This window comes from Lipophrys pholis (genome assembly GCF_963383615.2).
Source record: "Lipophrys pholis genome assembly, chromosome: 13".
In the NCBI taxonomy this organism is placed as follows: domain Eukaryota; kingdom Metazoa; phylum Chordata; class Actinopteri; order Blenniiformes; family Blenniidae; genus Lipophrys; species Lipophrys pholis.
Window position 1 is genome coordinate 7,166,719 of NC_137632.1, and position 19,409 is coordinate 7,186,127.

General features: G+C 43.3%; 1 protein-coding gene across 1 annotated transcript; it reads right to left on the reverse strand.

The window, feature by feature from the left end:
- Positions 1-7,728: 7,728 nt before the first annotated feature.
- Positions 7,729-18,758, reverse strand: tmtc4 (transmembrane O-mannosyltransferase targeting cadherins 4). The gene is made up of 19 exons (XM_080479108.1): positions 18,521-18,758; positions 18,354-18,435; positions 18,047-18,248; positions 17,496-17,611; positions 16,080-16,296; positions 14,672-14,759; positions 14,383-14,483; positions 14,034-14,126; positions 13,627-13,788; positions 13,209-13,411; positions 12,015-12,189; positions 11,680-11,811; positions 11,495-11,574; positions 11,293-11,400; positions 11,031-11,172; positions 9,955-10,069; positions 8,679-8,791; positions 8,444-8,513; positions 7,729-7,975 (listed from the first exon to the last, which is right to left on the reverse strand). The coding sequence occupies exons 3-19, from the start codon at positions 18,206-18,208 to the stop codon at positions 7,827-7,829; spliced, it is 2,226 nt and encodes a 741-aa protein (XP_080335234.1). The 5' UTR covers positions 18,209-18,248; positions 18,354-18,435; positions 18,521-18,758; the 3' UTR covers positions 7,729-7,826.
- Positions 18,759-19,409: the final 651 nt, after the last annotated feature.

A 19,409-nucleotide genomic window follows, 5' to 3' on the forward strand; every position in this document is an offset into this window, starting at 1 on the left:
CCATACTGCTTCAATGAAGGTTCCTCTCACCCACTCTTCTCCCCCCCCCACACTCTCGCCTCACCCCCTCATTCAGTCTCTGCTTTTCTTTCGGTCTCTCTCCAGCAGCCTTTGTAACTTTGTGTGGCGTGGCGGCTTGGCCACTCTATCTTTCCCCTCTTCATCTCTCTTCCTCCTGTCCTCTTTCTCTGTCCCCTTTTCACTTGCGGGAGCTTCATTTGAACAGAGAGGCTCTGCTCCTTGTGACCTGCGCTTGTCAGTGTTAATTGTATGGGTTTAATTACAAAAACACATTTAGCACGTTGAAAGGGGGTTTAAGTTAAATCCTTCCTCTTCAGACCAAACCTCCAGGATTTAGACGTGGCAGGGCTGTATCGGCTATCTGAGTCAGATTAGAGGTTGTCCCTTATCTTGCCACAGCCTGTCTTTTGACTTGCCTTTTATGCAGCTGTCTGTCTGAGACTTTAGCCTGGATGCTTGATTTGTATGATGAGTCCACTCATTTCCTCCATGAATAATCGTTTGTTGTCTCTCTCTCCCTTCTTTTTTTTTTCTTTACCTCAGGTGGGGAAAAAAACAAAACCTTGCAAAACTATGGTGAATATACGACTTTCACATATACACCTTGGGTATATCAAATTTTAATTTGACCAAAATGTTTACAAGCTCTTTTACATGTGAAACAATACAGTTGCAGGAGGTTTATTTTAAATATGATTACGAACAGAAAATACACATTTGTACTACATATTCAAAGTTAGTGATTCGTGTTGTAAATGCATGGTCAGCTGTGCCGAAATGTTTTTCGATATATAAAATAATGACATAATTCTGCAGTACAGACATGTCCAGGCTTAATTCAGCTGATTCCAGTCCATTGTGAAGCAGCCAGTGAAGCTCTGTTTAATCAGAAGGATTTGTCATGTGATTGACGGACTGTTGACAGCAGTATTGGGGCAGTATTTAGCAAGGTCTCAGGACCCCTGTGGCTAAAGTGAATTTTATGGAGACGCTGGTGGGTCGCTGGCATAACAAGAAGTCGGGCAGTTTTTAAAGCTGATGCAAATGAAGGTATTTCATGTTGACATTTCACCGTCTGGGGTGTGATAGTTGATCACTTTGTGCATGGTGGGAAAACAGAAGTGCATGCGAGGCCAACCGTACAGCACAGTGTGTGCGTGTGTGCGTGTGTGTGTGTGTGTGTGTGTGTGTGTGTGTGTGTGTGTGTGTGTGTGTGTGTGTGTGTGTGGTTACACCCACCTCTGTCCCTCTCTGTCTGTGGAGTACATTAGCAGAGGTGATTTACAATGTATGGACTCTGCAGACTGGAACATTTGGAGTTATGAGACAGTAAAGCTGTGGGTGAACAGCAGCGAGGAGAAAACGGTGCGAGTGGCTGATGGTCGTCTTCACTTGAGCGTCGTTCTGAGGGAAGTTTCAAAATCAACAGATAGAGACACTGAGAAATGTCAGAAATTATTAAACATAGTTTTATGAGGTGATGCAAGTAGTTAAAACTAGTTATAGTCATGCCGACGGTTTACAATGTAAAAGAAATATATGTGCCACATTAATTCAATTGATTTAAAATACTTTAAGTTTATTCATATCAATTGAGTTGTTGCTGCTTACACTACTGAAATTTTATTTTACAAATGTATTTAAGTTTCAAATTATAACAAATTATTAATATGAGTGATAATTTTTTCAAATTTTCTTGGTTTTACTTATTTATTTTATTAAAAAAGAAACAGCCAGTAATGTTCTAATTGAAGTTATCGTTTAATATGACAGCCTGTCAGATATTTTCTTGAAAAATCTCTGTTGGGAAAAAAAAGGCTTTGTGTATATATATTCTTTTTTATTTATTATTATTAGGAGTAAACCTTTGAAATAGTTACATTATATATTTGCATACAAGAAAAAGCTCTTTTTTTTTTCTGTTTGAATATTTCTTATATTGCTTGTATGTGGCATAAAATGATTTTCTTATCATGGCTACATTTCTTATACACTTCTGTGGAGTTTAAAAGTGCACTAAATTAAAAGTGTCCTCACTCACCCACCACAGCAGTTTGAAGCTAAAACTAAATCTTGATCAATTAAGCGGTCCTTTAATTATCTGTGGCTTCTCTTTATTTGTAACAACCTGCTAATCAACAGGGACTTGTTTTTCTCTTTCTTTTACAGGCTACAGAGGAAAACATATCAGTCTAAACATTGTGGGCTGCATGTTTTCTGACTTTTCCCCTCACTGCAGTCCTGAGGTCAGGTTTTGTGGACAACACTGCCTCTAGATGCAACACGGAGAACTGCAACACAGCCAGAATCACATTTTGCATCTTTTTAAGATTTAAAGACGTTTTGTTTGGAATAAAAGCAGCTTATAAAGATGTATATATTTTTTTCCAGACATGCTGACTGAGGAGCATTCATTTCCTCCTCAACAAAACTAGATTTGAATTTGTCTAAACATGCGATCAGGTCCTCCAAGCCAACAGTTTGTCTCCCTCACATTACAATCAAAACAAGAAATATCACAAAAGCATAAGTCTTGACTCACATAAGTGATTTCAAATTTGCCTCTGTGCAGTGAAAGGATAAAAATGAGAATGAATGAATAGCAGCTCTGAGGTTTAATTGCTTTTTCATGATCCAGCAATCCTGCAGGAAAATGCAGCGTAAAAAAGCCCAATTAGAGTCTTTTCACTTTGTGCTGCAGACAGCAGGGTTCAGGCTGATTGTCTTTCTCTGCTAGTTGCTCTGCTCCAGAAGGTGATACTGGGTTGGACCCCTGTTACCCTCCGAGCCTTCTGTTAAATTTGGCAGAAAAAACACCGGGGCTCAAGGAAGAACAAAGGCGTGCTGGTTTCACCATAGAACCAGAAAAAGAATCCCTGAAGAATGGATTAATTTGGTCTAATCGAGGAGACCCATTCCATGCTCACTCTAGCAATGAGAGCTATTGGAGCAGGCAGGAAGCAGGTCTCCTCCTTATTAAATTGCCTAAAATGGCTGGAAAGTTCTTTACCGCGCTCCCTCTATACAGCAGATGCTCTGCATTAATTGGTCTACGAAGGCCTGACCCGGGGTTCTGTGCGAGGGGTTTAGGAAGCATATTTATTATTTGCTATAACCTGGCGTACATGATGTGTGCACACAAGGGTGGTATTTTATGATATTATACGCGTCTTAATGTTCGGCGTGCTTCAGGGAGATGGTGTTTGGGAGGCAATGTTTTAACAGCAGGTAAGTCCTAAACACCATTCATCAGAGGCCTGCTCTCTCCCCTCATCCGGCCACAGCCATGACTGATGGGCCTGTCTTTTGTATGAATGTTTAGCACAGTGGAAAGCCATATGCCACTGGCACCAACTCCTGCACACCGCCTCCGACGGTAGCAGTGGTGGAAGAGAAGAAGAAGAAGACGAAGAAAGTCAGAGCAAAAGACGGGATGAGAGTTCAGAAGCGACAGGGTGGGTAAGAAGATAAAAACTGGGAAGAAATACAAAGCAGTTTTCCACTGGTTTATCAGCTAAAACTGGCACACTCTACATAAAATGAACCCCCCCAATACAAAGCCATTATATCTATATGTAACTACAAGCATTAGTAGAGAAGGAGACTTTAATAGGGGCAGTGGTCGTGGGAGGTTAGAGGGGAGGTGGTGCTGGTCCATCTGTCCCAAGCAGCCTCTCTCCCGGTGCTGCTGCCGCCCCCTCGTGAGAGAAGCACAGCTGTTACTGGAAAGCCCTACTGTCCAGAAAGGGGGCCCGCGCCCCCACCCCCCCACCCCATCTCTCTGCCCAAACACCCTTGCAAAGAGGATGAAACGAACCAGCAAGCCCAGCCACTGTGCAGTCAGCCTGCGCGTCTGCAATTTCAAACCTCTTTAGATCATTTTTCATGCTCACCAGAAATGAATAATGCACACATTAACTGGTGCCAGTTAATAAATTTCCATCTCACTGCACTATATTTTTCAATAAGGGTCTAGCTGCTTCGTTTTGTTTCGCAAAACAGCCTCATAAGGCTCCTGCTGCAAATTATCTCGGCCCTCTACTGATCACAGCCAACAGAGGCTTTCTTACACTTAAATGAGACAATGATCCTTAACTGACTTACATTCCTCATGTTGCATATAAAAGTCACCGAGTGCATTACCCATTTTGTTAAATCCGTGATCGTTCACAGTGTTTTTTGTTCCCAGTTGAAGATAACACATCACAACATTTTTCACAAGAGTGCATCCTCAAAATTCAGCCCCCAGGGCACCACTACATAGAAACAGAATCAATCTTGGGGAACTTCCAGGCTTTGTAAAGGAGCCAAATTGGCAGACTATGTCCATTATATCACTTCAACAAAGCCCTGACTAGCATCTGGCCACACTGGACAGTTTATAGCCCATCTCAAACTATTAATCATTGGCTGCGACGTCGCAGACTCTCGAGAGGGTGGCGGGATGCTCAGTTACAGAGAAAATGCCAGGGCATGTAGACGCGACAGTCCCAATGCCCACTGACAGTAGCCCTCCTTAAAATGACAAAGTGCATCCAAGCCAGACGGACAGAGTGGTGTCAGGGAGGCAGTGTGACAGGCGAGGGGACCCCTCTGAAAATGCCACCGTGCCCTAGTGGCCCACAGTGTTGTAGTGCACTGGTAGTATCTGTTCTGAGGTCGTGTCATGTAATACGATCTAGATGAAGCGGACAGGGTGGGTCCCACTCCAGGATTCGGATGGGGTGTCAGGCAAGCTGCTCTTCTAATAAGGACTGCCATTCTAATGATCAGTCAGTCAGCCTAACCTCTGACCCCCACTGCTATAAGAAACAGAGGGAGGGGCCAGCCGGGATGGTGGGAAGGACTGTGGGTTCAAATGCGCAGTATTTACATCAATTAGACAGGCAAGATGGAGGTGCCCATCAGAGCCCATTAGGATTGTTGTGGTTGGGGGGAGTGCGAGGGAGGGACAGTAAGGGGTCTACAGAGGCCCAGCGGACACATCACAGGACTGCCCTTGATCACATCCTGTCACATTGATGAGAACTCTGTCAAAGCCACTCGCACAGATCCACACTGTATGGGTGTGTGTGTGTGTGTGTGTGTGTGTGTGTGTGTGTGTGTGTGTGTGTGTGTGTGTGTGTGTGTGTGTGTGTGTGTGTGTGTGTGTGTGTGTGTGTGTGTGCGTGTGTGTGTGTGTGCTTCACGCTACCATGCCCGCTTCTAGTCCTCCACATACCCCGAAATACAATAGGAGACCTCATATTAGATGTAGTGCCGCATGTAAAGGTCTCCTGAACAATGCAGCCCACATAATAAAAATCAAAAAGGCCCTTTATTCTTGCAACACCAGTCACTCAATTTAAGGGTGACCATCACATGTATTCCCATTGCAGCGCTTCATTTATTATCTCAGGACATTTCTATGTAGCAATTTTGATAAGTCCCATGATTCTTTATTTTGTTGGGGGTGGTTGCTGTTGGTGCTTATCAAATGCAAAATAGCACACCTGCTGTGTCAAAACACCCTCAGTGGGTTCAAATTAGTGCTCCCCTGCTTCTTGTTTTTCTGTTGAATCTGCCGCTGCAACAAAAGGATGACAATGACTTTTTTTTTTTTTTTTCTTTCTTCCCCATTACAGGTTTTGTGGCAATCAAAACAAAATGCCTCGCTGAATTTGGGATTACAGATTTGTGACTGGTTTCAGCTGTGAAGCATTCACCACTCGCCCCGATCCATTGATTATGATGATCAGAACTCTTCAGCCTGATTAAGAGGACACAATAAAGAACCCCACCTGGGAGCTGATTTCATTATATCATTGTGATGGAGCATCCAAGCAGGTAAAAGGTGTTACTGTAAAAAAAACCCGGAGAACAAGCGGAGGACTTCACACGGCAGAAGTATCCCCATCTTTTATTAATGTCACTCCCTAGGACAGCAGGTTTTTGTCAGTCAGAATGGATAATGAAGATGTTGGCGGGGCCGGTGAATCCATCCCTTTAATACTCACATATTTTATGATAATGAAAGGTATTCAAAGAATGATTATGATAAAAGTGTGCTCCCCCACTGGTGTGCCAGCACAGCTGTGCAGCTAGACAGTCAGCTGCAGGCACTGAATGAAAGGATCACACAAAAAGTAAAGAAAGGATCCATAAGTACATAAAGCGAATAGCTGATGGTTTTGTAGCCAATCGGACCTCAGCAGCGCTGCATGTTACACTGCATGAGGAAAAATAATATGAGGGAGAAGCTTTCAGTCTTGAATGTCACTATCCAAACGTTTTTGATCTTATTCTGTCTGCGTCGGCTCCATAGCATGAAGTCTTTTCCCCGTACTGACCTTTACATGAATCTTGTTGAAACAGGTTCAGTCTTGAACTAAACAATACGTTTTGGAGTCTGCTGTTAATATAGACTATTTGTTGTGTTTTCAGATATAGCTGCAACAGACCCTTTACATCAAAGGAGCGAAAATAAAAACAACGTTGTGCGCGAAGGAAACTTCATCATGTGATATTAGTTGAATATTTAGGGGGTCACATACAGAGGACATTGATGGTCGTGTGTGCTGCGGCACCCCCCGACGCGTGTATCACTAACATCTTCCCAGCATCAAAGCGTCAACCGGTGTATTGTACTGTATGAGTAAACAAACTTGGCGGCCCCTAAAGCAAAGCCATACCAGCTCGCCACAGCTTCAAAAGTTTCCTGCAAGCTGTAGGAAGCAGGTGAAAAAATAGAAGTGCGTTGAACTTTGACCCAGGGTGCACACTTGTTGACTGATGTTTCACACTGGGGTTGCTTTTTCCCTCGGCAGCGTTCTTCAAGAGGCACAGGCCTGTGTGTGAGTGTGTGTGTGTGTGTGTGTGTGTGTGTGTGTGTGCATGTGTAGTCCCCTGGGAGATCATCCCCATCTCCCTTTGAAGGGTCTCTGCTATAGAGCTGTTTTCATACGGCACCGGCCGCGGGTTTCCTGTCTCTGCTGACCCCTCATCTTCTCGTGGATACTTGAGAGAGACTTCCCAGCACAAACACCTTTCTCCTATTAACTACAGACACTACGGGAGGAGCAGGAAAGCACATGGGGTGGGGTGAGGGGAGGGGGTTTCAAACCTCAAAGTGCCATCACACGGGCGAACAAAGAGGCGAGCGTGAAGCAGCTAGTGAGCCATCGGTGGTTAACTCAGACCAGCTAATGAAAGCTTCTCCTAAACAAAGCAGTCTGCTGTGTTTTTTGTTTTTCTGCTCGAGTAGAAACTACACGGTGTGTCCTCTTGATCCAAAGTGTGGACCGTTTTGGAGAATGGGAACATTCGGGCCCCCCAGAGAAAGGGCCAACCCAAATAAATTTTACAGCAGATTCTCTGGATCCACACATGCGTGGAGCAGCGTCCAGCTGACACAACACGGGGTCACGGAGATGAAAAGAGGACGGGGTTCAGCGTGGATCAGGTCCACATGGCCTTCAAATGGGGCAACAAAACGGCAGTGTGCAGCCAGCCATGTAACCAGTGCAGGCGTCCAAGACCCCTGCCCAGGAGACACCTCACAGCCGTGAAGCCAAATTAAATACACCAGGCTTTCATTTCATACAACAAGCCTACAATTAAAACGACGTTCATAAATAAGAAGCATTCCTATTTAAAAGTTTTTGTTTTTTTTCTCCTTGGAAATAAAGTCTGACACACAGTTTATGTTTTTTTTCTTTCTTTTTATTTCCAAATGTCTTAAAGCCAGAATTAGTGAGATAAAATTATACCAAGTGGAACAATGGGAAAATGTGTTTTACAGAAGGCAGGGGTCCTCGCAGGTTCCCTCAGGGTGTGCTGCGTTTAAGCTGGTCCAGTTTGCGTCGCAGCATGTTGTAGTTGTCTCTGGTCCCGGGAGCCTCCGGGTCCAACTGCAGCGACAGCTCATAGTGCTTCTTTGCCAGCTCCAGTTTGCCCCAGCGATGGTACAGCACAGCTGAGCACCAACAGAAAGTAGCTTTAAGCTGCAGCAGCGTCATTCATTTTGCGTCTCGTGACAGAGTTTGAGTGTGGGAGGGGGGGGGACAGCTGATGGATCTCTTTGTATATATAGTCATAACTGTTACACTAATAGATTTGTACTGGAAAAAAAAAATCTTATTCACATAATAAAATTAGACCGTACTCTGATTTCTGCAAATTTTTTCCTGTTTTGATAATTAAAAACATCAAATTTTCCAGAAAAGGCATCCCCCGGTTTTTTTTTCAGTTCCTGCTGACTCTTGCAGCTCTCTGGCGCCCCCCCAAGGGAGGCTCCACCCCACACTGTGAAAGCCACGGACTCAGTGCATGCGGGGCTTCACGGAATTTACTTCTGCTGCTGTGCATAAATACTTTTTTCGCTTCACAATCTCGCAGCAACACTGTAAAATATGTGACACAATCACAATTACAGTAGCCTTACCCAGATTGCCATGGCAACTAGCAGCATTTGGGTTGATTCGAAGGGCGTGAAGAAAAAAGCCCTCCGACTCCTGAAAAACAAAATAGCACAAGCACACTGGATTATCTTTAGTAGTCAGAGAAATTCACCACTCCTGACTTGGAGAAGACACACACACACACAGACCTTTAGAGAACACAAGCTTTAACATGCATGAAAAATAATCTGACTTTTTGTTTACACTGTGCAGACTCACCTTGTATTTCTGCAATTTACCCAGGACGTTAGCCAATGAGAACATGATGGTGTGGTCGTTGGGTAGGAGCTTTAAAGCCTCCCGGCCGATCAGCTCTGCTTGGCCCAAGTTACCTTGAAGACAGACCGGAAAATTACCAAAAATGTCAGACATTAATATTAAATGGTGCCCACAGCTGCGGGCACGGGCTCATTTTCATCGTTGAGAAACCCACACAACAGGCCATGACAACATTTATGCAATGAAACGAGTCAGAAATGGAGGTGTTGTTAAAATGTTGGTGTATTTCATCCCCAAAAAAACACACTGGGAGCGACTAATATACAGAGATAATGAGCGTTTGCTATTTTTTTTTTTGTCAGCAGTATCTAGAGGGGAGTTTTTCCCTCTCCACACATGGAGGAGTGGTTTAGTCTCCTAATTAAGGTTGAACACAAGGCCCACTGAGTTATTGATCTCTGCCACAGATCCGTCTGATGTCTGCCCAGAAATGGAGGAAGACAGACAGAGAAAGAGACAGAGGCCCAAACAATGGCAGCCATGTCCTGAGTCATGGCCTGTGCCCTTCAGACACAGCTTGCCAACATGTGACGGGCTACATGTTTGACTGTGCATGTCTGCCTGAATTGACACTGATTCGGTCTTTTGTTTGTGTAATGATCAAAACAAAAGAGGAGGGGTGAACACCAAAGAGAAAACAATATTCCCAATTCCTCCCCGTTTCAAAATGACACCTATTGTTCTTCTGTTCTCTCTCTCTCTCTCTCTCTTTTTTTTTTTCCGTTGGCGGAGAGCTGGGGGAGACGGGTAGAATTATTTCTGTCAGATTTGGGGAACAAATGCGGTGGGGGAACTCTGAGGGGGCGCTGTTCTGGCTGTGCTTGCCCACTTTTGATCAGGAGCACACTGCGCTCTGATTGGACAGTTCCAGTGCCCTCCTGGGAGACTCCGCCCCCACGGGAGCAGCTTCTGACAAAACGGCTTGAGCGTTTGGAAATCAGAGCATTCTCCACACGGCAGGGAAGAGTGCCTTCAAAACTCACAACACAAAGCTTTAATACATAAATTTCAAGCATTGCTGATTCCTGCTCTTCCGGTCTAATCTTGTTGGCCATTTAGATTTCCTGATTTCTCCAAAATAACAACAATACGTTTCTCGCAACCAAAACAAAGACTCAAGAAACTCCTCCCAAAAACTATCACAACAATAAAAGCACTGCAAGAAATAATCTTCTGAGGAGGTGATATATACGTGTATGCATCTAGTTGCAGCTACCTGTGTTGTCCAGCAGGATGACCATGTTGTTCCAGGCCAGGCTGTGGTCCGGCTTCAGCACAGTGGCATTTCTCCAAGCGTTCAGTGCATCTACATGTCGGTTCTGGTCAGCATACTGTCATCAAAACACAGATCAAGACTTTCATTAATTCTTCTTGCGTGTTTGTAAATATACAGAGGCATATCGGGCAGGCTGGATTATTGTAACGGTGTGTTTACAGGAGCGCTTTACACCCGAGCCTCAATCTCTACACTGGCTGCCTTCTGCTCTATAAAGCTCTGAATGGACTCGGGGCTCAATACATCTCAGATTTACTTGCAGAATATGAAATATCCAGACCTCCGAGGTCCTCAGGAAGAGGTTTACTCAGTGTTCCCAGAAGAAACAAGTGGCTGAAGCAGCTTTTAGTTCCTACACTCCTGACCTGAGGAACAAACTTCCTGAACAACCCAAGTACTGCTGACACACTCTCTTCTTATAGACAAGGTTTTAAAACACGATTATTTGCCAATGCTTTAAAAAGAAACTATAGATTTTAACTTATCCTATTACCTTAATCTTAATAAAGTTTTTACTATATTCCTTCTCCTTTTCAGGCCTTTTTAATTGTCTTGTTTTAATGTTTTTCATAATCTCAATCACTTATGATTAAGAGTCTTCGGTGCCTTGTTTTAATGTATTTCCTTTCTGTCTGATTTGCTTTGCCATAAACTTCAGATCATATTCTATTGTCAGATGTTAACAATGTAGCTCAAATATTTTATTGTAGTGCTTTGTGATTATGACGTTTACAAAGGACTGAATACATCGACGTGTGTGTTTATCTGCAATAAGACAATCATCTGATTCAGGCAGTTTATCAATCCCATCATGCTTTGCACTGTGGTTTTGGCTGTTTGTGACATCCCAGCATGACCCCACGTCCAGCTTCACCTGGAAACCCGCCCTTACTAAACATTTGTTGGCTCAAATAAGTTTTTTTTCTAAACCACTGGTCAGAAAGTACTGTTTGGTGTTTAATTACATCAATTTTGGTTTTGTAACTGCAACTAGTGTTTCCATCAAGGACTCTCACCAAGCGTCCCAGGTTGTAGTAACAGTCTGGATATTTTCTTCGGAAGCGAATGGCATTCCAGTAGCTCTGCTCCGCTTCCTCAAATTTCTGCAAGCTGTTCTGAACGATCCCCAAATTCATCCAGGCTGCAGCAAAGTCGGGCCTGCGCAGATTTAAAAACACAGAGGCGTTAACAGAAAGCTTTTTGGGGTGTTTTTACAGTTTAAAATGTGTGAAAAAAAAATATTTCTTGTGTGTACTAAGTGGTTTTGATTTAACATACTGAATGGAAACAGCTTTAGACAACAGCTGCTCTGCCTCCACAAGCTCGTTCTTCTCCTTCAGGATGTTTCCCAGGTTGTTCATTGCGTGGACGTAGGTGGGATGGAGCCTGCAAGCCGCAAACAACGTGCAACATATGTCACCTCCTTATTTACCAGTTATATGTTGGTTAGGTTGCTTGAAAACCCTACGAGGAAACATACCTGACTGCCTCCCTGTAGTATGAGACAGCAGCAGAACTGTTCCCCCTGTCAGCCAGATTCTTCCCTACATTATAATGCACCTGAGAAGACCACCAGCACATGGCGAACCATCAAGATTTACGCGTCAATTTAAAGAATTCACTGCCACATACTGCGGACGGATGGCAAAGCACAAAGATTGGTACCTTGGCATTGAGTGGACAAACAGACAGGGCACTGATGAAAAGGCTTTGCTCGGACCTCCACTGGTGACTGCGGAGAGCACAGCGAACCACATGCACGCACAAGAGCGCGAGCACCAGGACACACAGCAGCCTCTGCAAGCAGACAACACATGACGTTCAACAGCTTTATATGTCTTACATGCTTCCGTTACAGTTAATAAATGCTGTTTTAGTCATTTCTCGTCTCTGTCCCCTCTTGGCACCACTGTTTCATTCATACTATAAAACGTAGCAACAAAAACAGAAAAGTCACGTGGTCCATTCTTTAATTGGTGTACACGTTCTGGTAAGCCCACCCTGTATTTGAACCAGCGGTAGAAGCAGTGTCCCAGCGCGTACGCCAGCAGGAGGCAGAAACCAGCCGAAGACAGGTAGAGGACCCTCTCCGCAATGACGAAGCCCACCCTAAAAAATATGTTACAGGCGGGCAGAAAAGGAACCACAAGCAGTACCAGACCCAACGTCAGGGTTCTGTTGAAAGGAGAACAAAAATGGCCCCCAAGGGATCAGACATGTGATGGCAGTTTAACACGGTGTGTGAATGGATTCCAATCATCACTAAAAAAACAGTGTAACACAAAATGCTTTAGACAGTAAATAAAAGATCTAATAAAATACATGCACACATTTGAGACAAGAAACAGAGAGGAATCATTAATGTCTGAATGAGGCAATGAAAGAATAAAAAACAAAGGTAAAATAATTAACCATGAAGAAAAAATATAAAAATAACTCCATATTTAAAAGAAAATTAAAAAAAATCAATATGACAACGGGAAAACAAGAGAGGAAAACATTGCTGAGAATAAAAGCACTACAATCATTACATTGATTTAAATTTTATCCATAACAACAAATGCAGGTATACCAATGTGATTTCTATGTAACAGCTGAGCCTCTTATGTAGTCAAAAAAATTAAATATGTAAGAAAGATATTATAACCCCGGTCAAACAGATTGGTCATAAGTTTGCTTTTGGATGTATCGATAGTCGGCCATAGTAAAGAAAAGATAACTCACTTTGGGGTTTTGTTTTGTTCGTAGACGACTGAAAGGTCTGATGAAAACAGCTAGCCTAATAAACAGGTAGGCCAAGATCATTGAGACTTTTTAATTCAATAAGATGATCTTAAACTTAATTCTGAAGCTGACTGGGAGCCATCACAGACTTTAAAATGGGTGTAGTGTTCATGCTCCTTCAGATCCTGGATCATTTCCAGCTAAAATAATCCTACATGTTTTAAAGTGTCTCTTCATTGGTAATCCTGAGAACAACAAAACGCATTGAGATAATGCAGATCAATAATTACCCTAATCAAACATCAAACAAAAAATATCACTATAAACCAAAGTCTGGCAGCTTCTCTACCAGAAGTTAAATAGTGGTGGTCACACTGGGTGAGACAGGGACTATTTTTCATAATGAAGTCTCAGTGAAGCCTCGCTGACATGCAACCCATTTCATCCGAGGCAGTGCCGAGCTGGTTTACCTCCGTCTCTGACTGTCCTGTGAGCATAAAGCTTGGCTTGTCAAGCCTATCAGGACGCACCAGAGCAGCAGCAGCCACACCATCCTCCAATCAGTGACTGACTTAATGAGCGGCACACAGCCCATGGACCAATCAAAACACAGCCACCAGGGACACAGCAGCAGCCAGGCATTGAGAGAGTAGTAGTAATTATAGTTCACGATCTGCCAATCAAAGAGGACGGAGGAGAGAGAAGAGAGGGGCGAGAGAGAAGGGTAGTGTTTAAACTTGTGACTCAGTCATTGCATTTGGAAGATTAGTTTGGATAAAAATGCTATTAAATAAATATATAGGCTGATAAAGCAATTGTATTAGCTTTAATATTTCAGTGGAATATTGTTTCAGATAAATAAGCACCAGGTCAGAAAATCTCACTCACTCTAAGAAATACATTTTCTGCAAAAGATGCTGGGTTGTCCACTTCGGTGAATGCTGGTGGTCCGGTCCCCATAATCCTCCAGCGGGCATAGAGCATAGAAAGTCCTCCAAGACCCATGAGCGCCAATCGTGAGAGTAATCCCGACTGCAGCACCTCACTTACCTGAAAGAGATACGCAACCGAGCGTCAGGCTCGATTCTTAGTAGTCACATGTAGGCACTACGCCATCAGTCATGAAATACTAAACAGTTTGCATAAACAATGCATGTGATGTGACGTTTATCATATAACTCTGTGCATAATTTATGACATATAGTGGGAGTGGCAGTGGGTGTGTGTGTGTGTGTGTGTGTGTGTGTGGGGGGGGGGGGGGGGGGGGGGGGGGGTTTATATGAGATGTAACTCACATCAAGTAGATTCTTCCTCAAGAGAAGCCTCTGGCTGAGTTGATACACATTAACATTACAGATCAGGAGGACATCAAAGGCTGCATTCACACCCTGAAGGAAGTACACAGGAGCCACGGTGTTTAAAATGCACATAGGTCGGCAAAAAACCAATCCTTAGAAAATTTGGCGAACGAGGGAAAAACATGCACCAAACTTCACAATTTTCAAGAATTGCAAGGTGGGACACTATCAGTGTATAATTAGTCCGGTTCATCTCATTTGTCTCCGATGTGATCCCGTTCGCTTCCTTACTATCGGACATGATGACTCCATCACCTCTAAAACTCTCGACAGCAAGACTTCATACCAGCACGGTGATGCCTTGTTCTTTGCAGAGCATCGCTGCAGCACACAGCAAGAGGCTGACCACAACCCACTGGACAGAACACCTCTCATCCCTGTCACTCCCTGGGAAGACGAAGCAAACACCAAACACATGGCACAGTGAGAACTCAAAAAGGTGCATTTAAAAAACGGCTACATAACGTTGGCAGTAAGAGACACTGTACATCCGTTGGCACGCGGGGACGTTTCTTGATAGAGCGCAGCATCGGTGTGTACCAGAAGTATAATACTTGTGTCAGATGCCCACACACCTTTGTTCAAAGCTTTGCAGTATGTGAGGAAGGAGAGCTGGAAGAAGAGGGCGCATAAAAGGTCTGCTCGTCCCACTATGCCAGCCACCTTGTTGAGATGAAGACAGAAAAGAGTGACAAATTGTGAAGGATTAAAAGGCTTTCCCTTCAGATGTAAGACAGGAGGGAAAAAAAAAAAATGTCTCTACCACACAGACTTCAAGATAACGACTGCATCAACACGCGCCTCCTTTCAGAAAGCATCAGGCTTTTTTTATTTTTATGTTGTTAACATCTGCCTGATCATACTCTGTTTTGCATGCAGCATCCAGATACAACTGGAAGCTTATTAACAGAGATATAAAGAGTCTCTCATTATCAGCGAGGCCTGTTGGTGTGTATCTCTATACAGTGTGTGGGTACAGTATGGTTGGCATCCTGGGGTTGCCTGCTTTGATACATACAGCAGGCCAAAGCCAACAGCCTGCCTCCCTCCCACCCCCTAGGTCTCGCCCAGTCCTTGCCCTGCATGATTAAAGAGAATAGAGAGGGAGAATTGCTGCCTTCCAGCCAAGCTTTGGCGTGAAAACACATATGCTGGCAGGTCAATACGATTCCTAACACAGCTAATAGTCAGTTCGTGTGGCCGCACGCACCTTGGCCTTACGCTCCCAGCTGAGACGGGGCTTTTGTTCTTGGCGTGGAACCACTGGATGTTTGTATCAAAACCTCTGGACTGGTGTGTCAGGATCCCACAATACAGTGTAAAAAGGGAATCCTTCTTAGAAAAGTTTGCACGATGCCAAAAATCACAACCAGTTCAGCACCTCAATGGGCTGTGCAGACCAGAGCAGGGCGATCAAATACCAGACAAACCAAATAACCAATAACCATGAAAGGCTTATGAATGGATGCACGAGCGTGTACCAACACTAACATTCACCAACCTCCTCCACTACGTCTATAATTACACATGTGGTGGGTGAGCGCTTTGTGTGGCTGCTGTAAGAGTCAGCGTGTTAGTGTGTTGACGAATGTGTGAGACAGTAAAAACATGCTATATAAGTGAGTATGTCCTCTATGTAAAGTCCACAGTTAAAAATGGGGATGAAAATGCGATATCCGAATATGTATATATGAGTTTCTTTAAATACTAACACCTAAGATGACGCTAATGTCTTTAAATCTCCAGAGTTATTCTTAATAACAGAGCTCTGTCAATTAAGGTTGTTTAATTAGTTGATCTCACATTTATTTGTAAATTAGTTCCAATTAATCACATTTTTCTTTCATATTTAGGATTTTGACTTTGCATAGTATGAGTTGTGCATGCTAATATCGCAACAAACATAAATGTGCTAGATATTGTGCAGCCCTAATTAATAATATATACTCGAATCAATATTTAATGTTCTGGGATTTTACTTACACTTTCTGTGTGAATGGGATGTGCTGCGAAGAAGATCGCAGCGAGCAGGGAGGTTTTGGGTGCGTGGTTCAGTGTCCTGCCCTCCTCATCGTAGTCCAATCCGCCGATCAGTATAGCAAAGACGTCATTCATGACGGCAGAAACGACAGCATGCAGGATGATGTTTAGCACATGGAAGCCGACAGGGTGCAGGCCTCCTGCTACGAGGTAGTTCAGCCTGCCAGAGGGGGGAAACGGGGAGAAGTTAAGAGGCGACAAACTACTGACAAAAAAAAACAAACTAACTGATATCATAAAATACAAAAACGCTTTTAACCAAATACTTTGATTTTACTTTGTATTACAACACTATTGTAGAGCAGATGATTTGTGCTTCCATCCAATAATTACAGAAGGTTTCAAATAAAAACCACAAGAGATGATTTTAATAGAGAAAAGCTATTTCATCATTGGCAAATTACTTCAGCGGTGCAACCCACACATTGCGCTGTACTGCTCACGCAGGAGCGGGCCAATGAACATGGTCAGGGTCTTATCACACACGCTGCACAGGTTCTTTGAACTGCTGCCATCGGGAAGACGGTTCAAAAGCATTAAAGGAAGAACTGTGATCAACAGCTTCATCCCACAAACTGAATAACAGCTGACCTCATTCATTAACTTTTTATTATCTTTTCATATTCACTGCCTAGTGTCTCTCAGGTGTGTAGGTGTGTGTGTGTGTGTGTGTGTGTGTGTGTGTGTGTGTGTGTGTGTGTGTGTGTGTGTGTGTGTGTGTGTGTGTGTGTGTGTGTGTGTGTGTGTGTGTAGGTGTATTGACACACCATCCCATTTTGCTTCAATACAGTTCTATGCACAGCTGAATAATAATTGAGTTTAATTTGACCAACACGAGTTCTCAATTTGGGAAAATGCAGAAAAAATAGAGCTCAAAAAAAGCTCAGCACACACATAATTACTGTGTCTTTCAAGTTTTGTTGGTTGATATAAAACTAAACAGCTTAATTTTTTGTTTATGTCTTTCGGTCGGTTCTGAATAATGCCAGACTGACCAATGTGGCCTCATATCACAGCACCATTACATGAACAACGTGACCAGCTGTAGAGAAAAGTGCACTTATGTGACAGACGATGTTAAACCTAATGTGATGTGATGATGCCACTGGGAAGGATAAAAAAAGGAGCGCATTAGTCATCGTAGCCGCCAGCTGTTAAACTGTTACATAAAGTCCAAACAGAAAGTCTGCTCCGTATTCAGATTTACAAAGGAATCAAAGAGTCAAGGAGGCAGAGAGATGCCACTTCTTCGGTTGAGCTGTTGTAAAATCATTTTGAGTATTGAGAAGTATGGATGAGGAGTGAGGATTGTTCCTGAGGCCGTCGTTTATGATCAACTGTGTGAGTCGAAGCGGTTACCTAAAAGTTAGGACAGTGAGAGGTCGGTAGGATTTGTGACTGTTGTTGCTACTCAAGTTGCTTCCCCAGAAGTCATTGCTCCAAATGTTGCTTAGGGGAGTTGTTGGTCTCAAGTCCTGCGAAAGAAACACAACGTTTAACTCATTAATACGAACCACAGCTGTAATCACAAAACATTTACAAATCCCATTACAATATGGGTGAGACAATTCACCCTTTCATTAAAACTACGAGGTCAGATGTTACATGTGAATTATGAGAAAAGTTAGGACAAAGACAGAAGAAAGGGCTGCTGGAGATTCAGTAGAGGCACTCAGGGAAAATCTCTTAACATTTCCTGATACGTTTCAAAGATTGATGGCGAAATCACAGCACCTTCGACTGCAAGTGAATTCTGGCTTGCTGATATTTACACATCAGTGGATTCTGTTTGTGTTTACGTGTCACACACGTAGTCCAAACTCTTGTGAAATTGGGGGTTGTAAGATGCTTTGCAGACACAACTGAACAATAGTAATAGTTGTAGAGAATCTATAGTTGGTTTAACTCACCTTATTGTTGACGATAGCTTCAGAATCATCAAACACAAACTCCCCATCATAACTGTTGATGAAGCACAGGAGTGCCACCAGAGCCACAGTGACTTTAGCCTGGACTGGAGCAAGTCTGGGCAGCGGTATGTGGCGATCCCAGTACACTTCAGACAAAGCCATGATGCAGAGGGTCTTTGGTCATACTGTTAGTCAGCAGTCCCTGAGGGCAGAGGAGGATAGGTGAAGGGAAGGAGCAACAATGTCAGCGCCCATGACTGCAATCTAGGACATATTGATAAGAGGCTCATAAAGAATTCATTCACACCTTATCTGTTGAGAGTACGTGGCGAGGGGTCACATCTTCTTTTGTAACCGTCCTGTTAGCCTCTCTGTCAGGAAGCTAACAGCTGCAGAGAAAACGCAGTTCATGCAGAGGTGATATATTAAAGCTGCGTCCAGTGTGGAAGTGTAGTAGTGTGACGGGTACCTTACATTTAGCTTTAGCATGCCTGGTTAGCGTGTGGCTTCCCCGTCGTTTGTACCACAGAAACACGCCAGACAAGCAGGAGCAGCACTTCTGGTGGTTCCCACTATCTTTGGCGTGTGTTTTCGAGCCAAAATGAAGGTTTGAAGTAATGAAAGGCGGTCCTGAAGAGGAGAGGAGGGAGAAGCAGCGGCTGTAAACAAACAGACACGCTCCGGCTTAACGCTTCCTGATGACGTCACAGCCACGTGTCCAGTTGGAGCCAATCACCGATGCTCTCTCAGGCGTACCCGCCTCTTGGCTCAAAACCTGAAATCAGTAAAAAAAAAACCAAGTTTATTCTAATATATAGACACGTTCACAAGAATGTATTGATTTTATTCGATTCAAACACATTTTAAAGCTTCTGTATGCAATAGAAGCTACAATTTACACACACACACACACACACACACACACACACACACACACACACACACACACACACACACACACACACACACACACACACACACACACACACACACACACACACACACCTATGCAAGGGAGGTCTACAATATTAGAGTTTTAATTTAGAACTAATAACTTCTGATAATGATTGTGATGACAAGACAAGATTACAATTATGACTGTGGAAAATGTTTAGTTTCTTTTCTGATTTTTGGGTTTGCTGCCTGAGAATTGGCTATTATCTTTGTCTCACTAATTTACTATTAATCAATGTTTTGCACTCCAACGAAACTAACACAGAAGAGATCAACATAAAACAATGTTTCACAAACACTCCAGAAGTTTTCTTTTGTCCACATTTTATTGCTTGAATGCTGCAGTTTACTCATTTAAACTATGTACCAAACCTCCAGGCTGTAAAGTCTAAAGTAGAATGCAATGTTC

What these genes read in the sequence shown, in the direction of transcription:
- tmtc4 (XM_080479108.1), bottom strand. Translation starts at nt 18,208, where the DNA reads ATGGCTTTGTCTGAAGTGTACTGGGATCGCCACATACCGCTGCCCAGA. An exon ending in ATCCCATTCACACAGAAAGT is followed by an intron (nt 14,760 to 16,079) that starts GTAAGTAAAATC and finishes CATCTCAACAAG; the next exon opens with GTGGCTGGCATAGTGGGACG. An exon ending in CTGCAAAGCTTTGAACAAAG is followed by an intron (nt 14,484 to 14,671) that starts GTGTGTGGGCAT and finishes TCGTCTTCCCAG; the next exon opens with GGAGTGACAGGGATGAGAGG.